A 13,018-nucleotide genomic window follows, 5' to 3' on the forward strand; every position below is an offset into this window, starting at 1 on the left:
AACTGATATGCCGCCACTCCCCTGGGGCTCGGATCGGCTTACAAGAATGGCTAAAATCTAACAAAATTTAAAAGCAATTTAAAACAATTTAAAAACAATAATATCAAACATTAAAAGCCTGTCGAAACAGGTATGTCTTCCATGCCCTGCGGAAAGCTGGTAAGTCCTGCAAGGCACGGACTTCAGGTGGCAGAGTATTCCAGAGTGATGGTGCCACTGCTGTGAAGGCTCTGCATCTGGTTGCTGTTAGACGCAAGGTCTTGACACTGGAGACTTCCAATAGATCTTGGTCCTCAGAACGGAGGGATCTCTGGGGTTGGGAGGGGGCGAGGCGGTCCCTCAGGTACATCAGCCCCAGACCATGCAAGGCCTTAAAGGTGAGTACCATCACTTTGAAAGTGATCCGGTGCTCAATTGGTAACCAATGCAGCTGTAGTAAGATTGGGGTGATGTGGCATCTCATCGGAATTCCCGCAAGAAGCCGAGCAGCTGCATTCTGTACCAACTTGAGCTTCCCGATCACCGACAGAGGAAGGCCAATGTAGGGGGCGTTATAGTAGTCCAGTCTTGAGATGACCGTGGTCTGGACCACCATAGCTAGGTCGTCCCTGGACAGGGAGGGGGCCAGCCGTCTAGCCTGCCGCAGATGAAAGAAAGCGGTTCTGCTCATGGCAGAGACCTGGGCCTCCATTGTCAGCAGAGGGTCCAAAAGGACTCCCAGACTCTTGACCAACGATGACGGGCGTAGCGCCTCGCCATCCAGGGTAGGCAGCTGGATGTCCCCACTGCCTGGTCGACCCAGCCATAGGATCTCCGTCTTTGCTGGATTCACCCTCAACCTGCTGGCACGCAACCATCCAGTAATGGCCTTGAGGCACTGATGGAAACAATTGGATACAGAGTCCGGTCGGCCTTCCATCTTCAGCACAAGCTGAGTGTCATTGGTGTACTGATAACACTCAAGCCCAAAACCTCGAACCAGCTGAGCAAGTGGTCGCATATAGATGTTAAACAACAGAGGGGAGAGAATGGCCCCTGAGGAACCCCACAAGAGAGAGGGGACCTCTCAGAGACCAGCCTCCCCTCTCCACTCGCTGTCTACCGGCTGTTAGGAATTGTGGGAGTTGAAGTCCAAAACACCCAGAGCGAAGGCCCATGCTTGGACTAAGAAACGGAGATCTACTGCTGCAAATACTAAAACAGAAGTGCATATTTTGCAGCAGGAAAACCACATTTGGGATACTCCGGGGCAGAGTTCATGGAGCTGTTTCCACTCTAGTATATTGTGGGAAGCGATTTCCATTCGCCCGAAGTGCCTTTCCCTGTCGTTCCCGCAGAGTTGTGATTAAAGAGATGAATTATTGAAATCTCCCCATTGTCTGCTCAAGGGCATTGCTTTCCAGGGCTGATCGAGCTGGCTGTACTTATGCAAATGCTTTATTCGGTTGCACACCAAGCCCTCAATCGCATGCCTTTTCCACTGAACAATTGCACCTATTTTGCACCTGATTTACCTGTTCCAATTTACGTACTAATTCAAGTTAAGAACAAACCTACAACTTGGGTTGTTGTGTGTTTTCCAGGCTGTATGGCCATGTTCCAGAAGCATTCTCTCCTGATGTTTCGCCTGCATCTGTGGCAGGCGTCCTCAGAGGTTGTGAGGTCACAACCAATGGGATTTTGGCCTGTATCAATAAGGGGTATAGTGTCTAGATCAGTGTTTCTCAACCTTCCTAATGTCGTGACCCCTTGATACAGTTCCTCATGTTGTGGTGACCCCCAACTACAACATTATTTTCGTTGTGACTTCATAACTGTAATTTTGCTCCTGTTATGAATCATAATGTAAATGTCTTATATGCAGGATGTATTTTCATTCACTGGGCCAAATTTGGCACAAATGTCCAATATGCCCAAATTTAATACTGGTGGGGTTGGGAGAGGGGTGACTGATTGTCATTTGGGAGTTGTAGTTGCTGGGATTTATAGTTCACCTACAATCAAAGAGCATTCTGGACTCCACCAAGAACAGAATTGAACCAAACGTGGCATACAGGACTCCCATGACCAACAGAAAACACTAGAAGGGTTTGGTGGCATTGACCTTGAGTTTGGGAGTTGTAGTTCACCTACATCCCAAGAGCACTGTGGACTCAAACAATGTTGGATCTGAACCAAACTTGGCACAAACACTCTATATGCCCAAATGCAAACACTGGTGGAGTTTGGGGAAAATAGACCTTGACAGTTGGGAGTTGTAGTCGTTGGGATTTATAGTTCACATACAATCAAAGAGCATTCTGAACCCCATCAATGATAGAATTGGGCCAAACTTTCCACACGGAATCCCCATGACTAACAGAAAATACTGTGTTTTCTGATGGTCATTGGTGACCCCTCTGATACCCCCTCGCGACCCCTCCAACGGTCCCGACCCCCAGGTTGAGAAACGCTGGTCTAGATCCACCTAGGGCCCTAAGATCATCTGAGGAGACCCTTCTTGTTGTTCCCCTATTGCCGCAATCGCGTCTGGTGGGGACAAGGGACAGGGCCTTTTCTGTGGTGGCCCCTCAGCTATGGAACTCCCTCCCAAGTGAAATTAGATCTGCTGCATCCCTCTTGACCTTCTGGAAACAAGGGAAATCCTGACTATGGGATCAAGCTTTTGTAGATTAGGTTGATTTGCTGATGTGACAGCTTTTATAGAATGACTGACTGCCCCTTGGATGATGATTCAAACTAATGACTGCTGACCGCTTGATTGTTTTTATATTGTTTCTTACTGTTTTACACTGCTTGTTGTTATACTGCTGTTAAATTGTATATTTATGTTTTTGATGGGGGTGCCAATTTGTTTGCCGTCCTGAGTCCTTCTGCGGAGGTTGAGATAGGACGGGATCTAAAAGCCCGAAATAAATAAATCAATAATAGATCCAGGGAAGTCATGCTACCTATGCTCTATTCTGCCTTGGTTAGACCACACCTGGAAGACTGTTTCCAATTCTGGGCACCACAATTGAAGGGAGATGTTGACTCTAAGCTGGAATGTGTCCAGAGGAGGGAAATTCAAATGACCAAGGTCTGGAGAACAAGCCCAATGAGGAGCGGCTGAAAGAGCTGAGCATGTTTAGCCTGCAGAAGAGAAGGCTGAGAGGAGACATGATAGCCATGTATAAATATGTGAGAGGAGGGAGCAAGCTTGTTTTCTGCTTCCCTGGAGACTAGGACGTGGAACAGTGGTTTCAAACTACAAGAAAGAGGATTCCATCTGAACATTAGGAAGAACTTTCATACTGTAAGGAGAGCTGTTCAGCAGTGGAACTCTCTGCCCCAGAGTGTGGTGGAGGCTCCTTCTTTGGAAGCTTTTGAACAGAGGCTGGATGGCTATCTGTCGGGGGTGCTTTGAATGCAGCTTTCCTGCTTCTTGGCAGAATGGGGTTGGACTGGATGGCCCATGAGGTCTCTTCCAACTCTATGGCTCTATGATTCTTATTAACAGCCAGGAAAACACACAACAGCCCAGCGATTCCGGCCCTAAAAGCCTTTGACAATAAACCTACAGACCCTCTCTTGTTTGTAACGTGGGGTCTGCCTGTACTGTTAATTATTATGGTGGAATTATTGCTGCTGAGTTGGGACTGAGCTGCGAAGAAAACTATAACTGGCTCATCTCTGACTGCGTCACTTGTGATCTCAGATGCCATCATCACCTGTAATCTGTGAGTGCAGCTTTTTTCCAAATGAAGCAGAGAGTATTTGAGGACTGGGACATCCGTAGGGAGAACAAGGTGCTTGTTTATAGAGCTATTGTCCTCCCAACCCTGCTCTATGCCTGCGAGACGTGGACTGTCTACGGACGTCACATGCAACTCCTGGAACAATTCCATCAGCACTGCCTCCGGAAAATCCTGCAAATATCTTGGGAAGACAAGCGAACAAAGGTCAGCGTTTTGGAAGAAGCAAAGACCACCAGCATTGAAGCGATGGTCCTCTGCTATCAACTCCGCTGGACCGGCCACGTTGTCCGGATGCCCGACCACCGTCTCCCAAAGCAGTTGCTCTACTCCGAACTCAAGAACGGGTGGACAGGAAAAGAGATTTTAAAATGGCCTCAAAGCCAACCTTAAAAACTCTGGCATAGACACTGAGAACTGGGAAGCCCTGGCCCTTGAGCGCTCCAGCTGGAGGTCAGCTGTGACCAGCAGTGCTGTAGAATTGGAAGAGGCACAAATGGAGGGTGAAAGAGAGAAATGTGCCAAGAGGAAGGCGCATCAAGCCAACCCCGACCGGGACCACGTTCCACCTGGAAACCAATGCCCTCACTTCGGGAGAACATGTGGGTCAATAATAGGGCTCTACAGTCACCTATGGACCTACCGCCACTACACTGATCTTGGAAGACTATCCTACTCCGACAACGAGGGATCGCCTAAGTATGCTTCCAAAGAAAGAGCCTCCACCACACTCTGGGGCAGAGAGTTCCACTGCTGAACGGCTCTCACAGTCAGGAAGTTCTTCCTCGTGATCAGATGGAATCTCCTCTCTTGTAGTTTGAAGCCATGGCTCCATTCCGTCCTAGTCTCCAAGGAAACAGAAAACAGGCTTGCTCCCTCCTCCCTGTGGCTTCCTCTCACATATTTATACATGGCTATCATATCTCCTCTCAGCCTTCTCTTCTTCAGGCTAAACATGCCCAGCTCCTTAAGCCGCTCCTCATAGGGCTTGTTCTAGTCTCTAAGGAAGCAGAAAACAAGCTTGCTCCCTCCTCCCTGTGGCTTCCTCTCACATATTTATACATGGCTATCATATCTCCTCTCAGCCTTCTCTTCTTTAGGCTAAACATGGCCAGCTCCTTAAGCCACTCCTCATAGGGCTTGTTCTAGTCTCTAAGGAAGCAGAAAACAAGCTTGCTCCCTCCTCCCTGTGGCTTCCTCTCACACATTTATACATGGCTATCATATCTCCTCTCAGCCTTCTCTTCTTTAGGCTAAACATGCCCAGCTCCTTAAGCCACTCCTCATAGGGCTTGTTCTAGTCTCTAAGGAAGCAGAAAACAAGCTTGCTCCCTCCTCCCTGTGGCTTCCTCTCACATATTTAAACATGGCTATCATATCTCCTCTCAGCCTTCTCTTCTTCAGGCTAAACATGGCCAGCTCCTTAAGCCGCTCCTCATAGGGCTTGTTCTCAAGGGTCTCTTCCAACTCTTTGATTCTATGATTCTTTAAGTACGTAAGTAGTAATCTGTTATTTGGAAACAAGGATATTTTTCATTGTGTAAAATGAACTGGAAGACGTGTCTCCGTGGGAGTCCCGGAGTTGCAAAGTCTTGGCTACAAAGCTTTGTGATCTCGCCAAGCAGATGTGTGACTGACAAGACACAGCCTGACATACTTCTCACTTCCCAAAGAGTGCAAAGGAATTTTAGCTTTGTTTCTATGGATGTGAGTCACTCAAGCCCCGGGCGGTCCTTGTAGCAGCCTGTTTTCACTTTCAAATTTATTTTGCAAAAGATCCAGAAGCAAAGGACAAGTGGGATCCTCTCACCTCTGCAGGAATCTACCGGATTCCATGCAGCTGTGGACAAGTCTACAGAGGGACCACCCAACGTAGCGTCCAAACACAAATCATAGAATCATAGAATCATAGAATCAAAGAGTTGGAAGAGACCTCATGGGCCATCCAGTCCAACCCCATTCTGCCAAGAAGCAGGAATATTGCATTCAAATCACCCCTGACAGATGGCCACCCAGCCTCTGCTTAAAAGCTTCCAAAGAAGGAGCCTCCACCACACTCCGGGGCAGAGAGTTCCACTGCTGAACGGCTCTCACAGTCAGGAAGTTCTTCCTCATGTTCACATGGAATCTCCTCTCTTGTAGTTTGAAGCCATTGTTCCATTGCGTCCTAGTCTCCATGGAAGCAGAAAACAAGCTTGCTCCCTCCTCCCTGTGGCTTCCTCTCACATATTTATACATGGCTATCATATCTCCTCTCAGCCTTCTCTTCTTCAGGCTAAACATGCCCAGTTCCCTAAGCCGCTCCTCATAGGGCTTGTTCTCCAGACCCTTGATCATTTTAGTCGCCCTCCTCTGGACACATTCCAGAATCAAGGAACATGAAAGGCACTGCAGACTAAGTCAACCAGAGAAGTCAGGCATAGCAGAGCACCTGGTGAACCAACCTGGACACAGCATATTATTTAAGAACACAGAAATGCTGGACCACTCTCACAATCACCATGTCAGGCTACACAGAGAAGCCACTGAAATCCATACGCATGTGGACAATTTCAACAGAAAGGAGGAAACCATGAAAATGAACAAAATCTGGCTACCAGTATTAAAAAAAACTCTAAAATTATAACAGTATATAAAGAACTAAACTCAAACACAGGGGAATTCCAGACAAGAAACAATCAGGAACACCTAATCACCTCTCAACAAAAGATTCCCCCAGGCAGTAACAAGGCACACCAAAAAACTGTCAGACCATGAAATGCTAATCAAGGTGGCCAATTGAAACATTCACACCTACCTCCAACACACAAGAGTTTTCCTCCCACCCTGGACCTACCACAGATATATAAACCCAATTTTCCTAGTTTCCAGCAGACCTCACAACTTCTGAGGATGCCTGCCATAGATGCAGGTTTTGTTTTGTTTTGTTTTTTTGTTGTGTCAGGAGCAAGTCGCTTCTGGTGCGAGAGAATTGGCCGTCTGCAAGGACGTTGCCCAGGGGATGCCTGGATGATTTGATGTTTTTATCATCCTTGTGGGAGGCTTCTCTCATTTCCCCGCATGAAGAGCTGGAGCTGATAGAGGGAGCTCATCCGCCTCTCATAGAATCATAGAATCAAAGAGTTGGAAGAGACCTCATGGGCCATCCAGTCCAACCCCATTCTGCCAAGAAGCAGGAATATTGCATTCAAATCACCCCTGACAGATGGCCATCCAGCCTCTGTTTAAAAGCTTCCAAAGAAGGAGCCTCCACCACACTCCGGGGCAGAGAGTTCCACTGCTGAACGGATTCGAACCACTGCTGAACGGATTCGAACCTGATCTCCCCGGATTCGAACCTGCGACCTGTCGGTCTTCAGTCCTGCCGGCACAGGGGTTTAGCCCACTGCGCCACCGCGGGCTCCATAGATGCAGGTGAAACATCAGGAGAGAATGCTGCTGGAACATAGCCATACAGCTCTGAAATCACAGCAACCCAGTGGCCTAGCAGTTGCTTAACAGTATATCCTAGGAAATGTGTTGGCGTGTCCTTCTCTGGAGGTTTTTCAACCATGGCTGGATGGCCATCTGTCAGGAGGGCTTTGCTTGTATAGAAGGGTGCTAGATTGGGTGGCTCTTGTGGTCTCGTACAAATCTCTATGGATCTATACATCCCAACCAGCTCTATCTGTCGAGGTGCTGGGACTGGGAAGAGAACCGAAATCAGTATTTTCAGGCCCAAGCGGGTTAATTTGGGAAGATTTAGTGTGCCAAATAGCCAGATTGGGACTCTGCACTTTGAATGTGGAAATGAAGCAGTTGCAGCAGAGGAGCTGCATGGTCCCAGCAATCAACGCTACGGCCATAGCTCTGTTCCGACGCAGAGTTTAAGCCAAAGCAAACTAACCATCCCATCATATCAGCAGTTCAGTTTACCAGGCAAAGAAAAAATCACGCTGAGCAGGACATTGACTCATGGCTGAGCTCAACTCCAGCAGTAATCCAATTTAGCGTCACAGGAAAGGGCGCCATCACTCACCAAGAGCAGCATCCAGGCTTACTGAAATGAGAGCGCAATCAGGCTTTTAAACTGATTACTAAACATAAACATCCAGTGAGTTGTTTGCTTTTAGTTCCAGAACCAATGTGTCCAACAGTCAGCTTAAAAGCATAGTGTACAGAACCAACAAGTTGTGGCACGTTCTTGATGGTCTGGGGATCCCAAACCACCTTGTCTCTCTCCTGAGGAATCTCCGAACGTATTTATTATTATTTATTATTTAAACTTATATGCCGCCACTCCCCTGGGGCTCGGAGCGGCTTACAAGAATAGCTAAAATCTAACAAATGAACCTATGAACCATCAATATTATTAAGATCATCTGGAGAGGCCTTGCTCTTGGTCCCACTGGCCTCGCAAGCATGTCTGGTGGGGACGAGGGACAGGGCCTTCTCGGTGGTGGCCCCTCGACTCTGGAACTCTCTCCCACTGGAGATCAGAACCACCCCACCTATCCTGACATTTAGGAAAGAGGTGAAGACTTGGTTATGGAGACAGGCATTTGACGAGTGAGCCAACACCCTGAGATATGGATGGAGGATGATGAGCAACGATTTTAGTGGGACGACTGACCATTATAGTTATTGATTGCAATTGCTGTTTTAATGTTTTACTGTAATATGTATTATGATGTTTTATTGATTGTCTGTGATATTATGGTTGGAAACCGGTCTGAGTCCCTCAAGAGAGGTGAGAAGGTCGTTATACAAAACTTTTAAACTTTTAAATAAATAATAAATAAATAAATATAAAGATCAAGTAGCAACAGTAAGAACTGAACATGGAAGAACAGACTGGTTCAAGATTGGGAAAGGCGTACAGCAGGGTTGTCTACTCTCACCCAACCTATTCAACTTGTATGCAGAACATACCATGCAATGTACGGGGCTTGATGAATGCAAGGATGGGGTAAACATTGCTGGAAGAAACATTAACAACCTTAGATATGCAGATGATACCACTTTGATGGCCGAAAACAAGGAGAAACTAAGGAGCCTTATGACCAAGGTGAAAGAAAAAGGTTCAAAAGCTGGGTTGCAGTGAAACATTACAAAAACCAAGATGATGGCCACCAGACTGATGGATAACTGGCAAATGGAGGGAGAAAACGTGGAGGCCGTGAGAGACTTTGTGTTTCTAGTGCAAAGATTACTGCAGACGCAGACTGCAACCAGGAAATCAAAAGACATTTCCTTCTTGGGAGGAGAGCAAGGACCAATCTCGATAAAATAGTGAAGAGTAGGGACATCACACTGGCAACGAAGATCCGCATAGTGAAAGCAATGGTCTTCCCCTGGGAAAGGGCATGGCTGAACCATTGGCCCTCCACAGTTGCATCCTGAATACACTCCTGACTAATTCGTGCTTTTGCTCCTGGCAGGGCGTTGCGGAGGCCGAACTGGAAAAAGACTTGAGCAGGTTCCTGAAGGCGATGGTGCGATCCAGCAAGAAGGAGGTTGGTCACCAATATGGAATGTGGTTTCTGGTTCTTGGTGGTGGTCTTGAAGTTGTTGTGGTGGTCTTCTTCTCCTTTTCCTTCTTCCTCCTCCTCCTCCTCCTCTTCTCCTTCTTCTCCCTCTCCATCCTCTTATCCCTCCTCCTCTTCTCCTTCGTCTTTCTCCTCTTCCTCCTCCTCTCTTTCTCCTTCTCCTTCCCCTTCTTTTCCTTCTTCCTCTTCTTCTTCGTCTCTTTCTTCTTTTCTCCTTCTCCCTCTTCTTCCTCTCCATCCTCTTCTCCCTCTTCCTCCTCTTCTCTTTCCTCCTCTTCATTCTCCTCTCCTTCTTCTCCTTCTCCCTCTTCTCCTTTTCCTCCTCTTCTTCTCACTCTTCTCCTTCTCCCTCTCCATCCTTTCCTCCCTCCACCTCCTCTTCTTCTCCTTCTTCTCATCTTCCTTCTCTTTCTCCTCTCCTCCTCCTTCTCCTCCTCCTCCTTCTCCTCCTCCTCCTTCTCCTCCTCATCTTCTCCTTCTTCCGCTTCATCCTCTTCTCCCTTCTAATTCTCTTCCCCTTCTTCTCCCTCTCCATCCTCTTATCCTTCCTCCTCTTCTCTTTCTTCTTTCTCCTTTTCCTCCTAATCTCCTTCTCCTTTTCCCTCTTCTCCTACCTCCTCCTCCTCTTCTTCTCCTCCTCCTTCTTCTGCTTTCTCCTCTTCTTCTTTTTCTCCTTTTCCCTCTTCATTCTCTCCATCCTCTTCTCCCTCTTCCTCCTCTTCTCTTTCCTCCTCTTCTTCCTCCTCTTCATTCTCCAGTTCTTGTTCTCCCTCTTCTCCTTTTCCTCCTCTTCTTTTCCTTCTCCCTCTCCATCCTCTTCTCCCTCCTCCTCCTCTCCTCCTCCTCCTCCTCCTCCTCCTCTTCTTCTACTTCTTCTCATCTTCCTCCTCTTTCTTTTCTCCTCCTCCTCCTCCTCCTTTCCTCCCCTCCTCCTCCTCTTCCTCATCCTCTTCTTCTTATCTTCTTCCTCTTTCTCTTCTCCTCCTCTTCTCCCTCTTCCTCTTCTTCTTATCTTCCTTCTCTTTCTCCTCTTCTTCTCCTCCTTCTTCTCCCTCTCCCTCCTCATCTTCTTCTCCTTCTTCCTCTCCCTCCCCTTCTCCTTCCTCCTCCTCCTACTTTCTTCTCTTCCTCTTCTTCTTCTCCTCTTCCCCCTCTTTCCCTTCTTTTCCCTCCTCCTCCTCCTCCTCTTCTTTGTCGTCATCATCGCCAAATTTTAGTAACTTTGCCATAAGAATATAATCAAGAGAGATGCATGTAGAGTCTTAATCCAAACTGAGCATCCCTAAACTGAAAATATGTACTAAATTCCAAACTCTCCAAAATTTGCCGATTTCAGCCTTTCACAGATGTCTTGCTTCATTCATATGTAGAACAGAAATATATTTGTAGAAAGGGCCCTCCCTTTTCTGGGCTCCTGTGCTAATCTGTAGTTCATTCTTTGTTTTTTTTTCTACTCCTTCCTCTCTATTCATGGGCTTTCCCCCTTACCTCCACGACCCTGAACCTTCAGATTTTAATTTTCCAAATGTGTATGTCACAATATATATATATATATTTATATCATAACTGGTATTCCTTCTGCCTCTCTCTCCAACACTCTCCTCACAGGACCGGATAAAGGGAGGTTCCATTAACTTCCTCAAAGTACGGGAACAAGGTACGAGACGGTGAAAGGAGGAGCGCCATTGCACATAGAATCATAGAATCAAAGAGTTGGAAGAGACCTCATGGGTCATCCAGTCCAACCCCCTGCCAAGAAGCAGGAATATTGCATTCAAATCACCCCTGACAGATGGCCATCCAGCCCCTGTTTAAAAGCTTCCAAAGAAGGAGCCTCCATCACACTCTGGGGCAGAGAGTTCCACTGCTGAACGGCTCTCACAGTCAGGAAGTTCTTCCTCATGTTCAGATGGAATCTCCTTTCTTATAGTTTGAAGCCATTGTTCCATTGCGTCCTAGTCTCCAAGGAAACAGAAAACAAGCTTGCTCCCTCCTCCCTGTGGCTTCCCGGCTGCTCACTGGAAGGAAGGATACTAGAGACAAAGTTGAAGTACTTTGGCCACATCATGAGGAGACAGCAAAGCCTAGAGAAAACAATTATGCTGGGGAAAGTGGAAGGCAAAAGGAAGAGGGGCCGACCTAGGGCAAGATGGATGGATGGCATCCTTGAAGTGACTGGACTGACCTTGAAGGAGCTGGGGGTGGTGACGGCCGACAGGGAGCTCTGGCGTGGGCTGGTCCACGAGGTCACGAAGAGTCGGAGACGACTGAACGAATGAACAACAACAACATCATATCTCCTCTTAGCCTTCTCTTCTTCAGGCTAAACATGTCCAGCTCCTTAAGCCGCTCCTCATAGGGCTTGTTCTCTCTTTGATCATTTTAGTCGCCCTCCTCTGGACACATTCCAGCTTGTCAATATCTCTCTTGAATTGTGGTGCCCAGAATTGGACACAATATTCCAGATGTGGTCTAACCAAAGCAGAATAGAGCATTACTTCCTTAGATCTAGACACTATGCTCCTATTGATGAGGCCAAAATCCCATTGGCTTTTTTTGCTGCCACATCACATTATTGGCTCATGTTTAACTTGTTGTCCATGAGGACTCCAAGATCTTTTTCACACGTACTGCTCTCGAGCCAGGCATTGTCCCCCATTCTGTATCTTTGTATTTCGTTTTTCCTGCCAAAGTGGAGTATCTTGCATTTGTCCCTGTTGAACTTCATTTTGTTAGTCTTGGCCGATCTCTCTAATCTGTCAAGATCGTTTTGAATCCTGCTCCTGTCCTCTGGACTATTGGCTCTCCCTCCCAATTTGGTGTCGTCTGCAAACTTGATGATCATGCCTTCTAGCCCTTCATCTAAGTCATTAATAAAGATGTTGAGCAGGACCGGGCCGAGGATGGAACCGTGCTTGTGGCACTCCACTTGTCACTTCTTGCCAAGATGAAGAGGAAGCATTGGGGAGAATTACCCTCTGGGTTCATCCATTTATCCAATTACAGATCCACCTCACTGTAGTTTTGCCTAGCCCACTAGAACATGGTGTCCTAGTCCCTGGAGTGGGAGAAAACCAGCTGAGAAAGGCCTCAGTCTGACATCCTTTCTCATTGCAATCTCCAAAGATCGAAAATGGACATGACAGCCATGTTTAAATGTCCGAACGAAGTGGTTTTCCGCTGCTTTGGAGACTAGAACAAAGAACAGATGGGTTCAAATTGCAATTAAAGTAATTCCGCTTGAGTATTAGGAAGTATTTTATGAGTGTCGGAGCCCCCGGTGGCGCAGTGAGTTAAACCGCTGAGCTGCTGAACTTGCTGACCGAAAGATCGGTGGTTCAAATCCGGGGAGCAGGGCGAGCTCCTGTTGTTAGCCCCAGCTTTTGGCCTGCATCAATAGAAGCATAGTGTCTAGATCCAGGGAAGTCATGTTTTGTTGTTGTTGTTCATTCGTTCAGTCATCTCCGACTCTTCGTGACCTCATGGACCAGCCTACGCCAGAGCTCCCTGTCGGCCGTCACCACCCCCAGCTCCTTCAAGGTTCAGTCCAGTCACTTCAAGGATGCCATCCATCCATCTTGCCCTTGGTTGGCCCCTCTTCCTTTTGCCTTCCACTTTCCCCAGCATGAAGTCATGCTACCCATGCTCTATTCTACCAAAGATATAGAATGGGGGACAATGAGGCCTGGCTCGAGAGCAGTACGTGTGAAAAACATCTTGGAGTCCTCGTGGACAACAAGTTAAACATGAGCCAAC

At 47.3% G+C, this 13,018-nt stretch overlaps 1 protein-coding gene across 2 annotated transcripts in view; it reads left to right on the top strand.

Moving 5' to 3' along the window:
* EPHX2 (epoxide hydrolase 2) overlaps positions 1-13,018 on the top strand; it is a 109,247-nt gene that overhangs the window by 66,870 nt on the left and 29,359 nt on the right. For both annotated transcript variants that reach the window (XM_067462580.1, XM_067462574.1), the window contains exons 13-14: positions 9,155-9,229; positions 10,871-10,919. In XM_067462580.1, coding sequence (XP_067318681.1) covers positions 9,155-9,229; positions 10,871-10,919 — 124 coding nt within the window. The remainder of the gene's footprint in view (positions 1-9,154; positions 9,230-10,870; positions 10,920-13,018) is intronic.

The sequence above is a fragment of the Anolis sagrei genome, chromosome 1, assembly GCF_037176765.1.
Source record: "Anolis sagrei isolate rAnoSag1 chromosome 1, rAnoSag1.mat, whole genome shotgun sequence".
Taxonomy (NCBI): Eukaryota; Metazoa; Chordata; class Lepidosauria; order Squamata; family Dactyloidae; genus Anolis; species Anolis sagrei.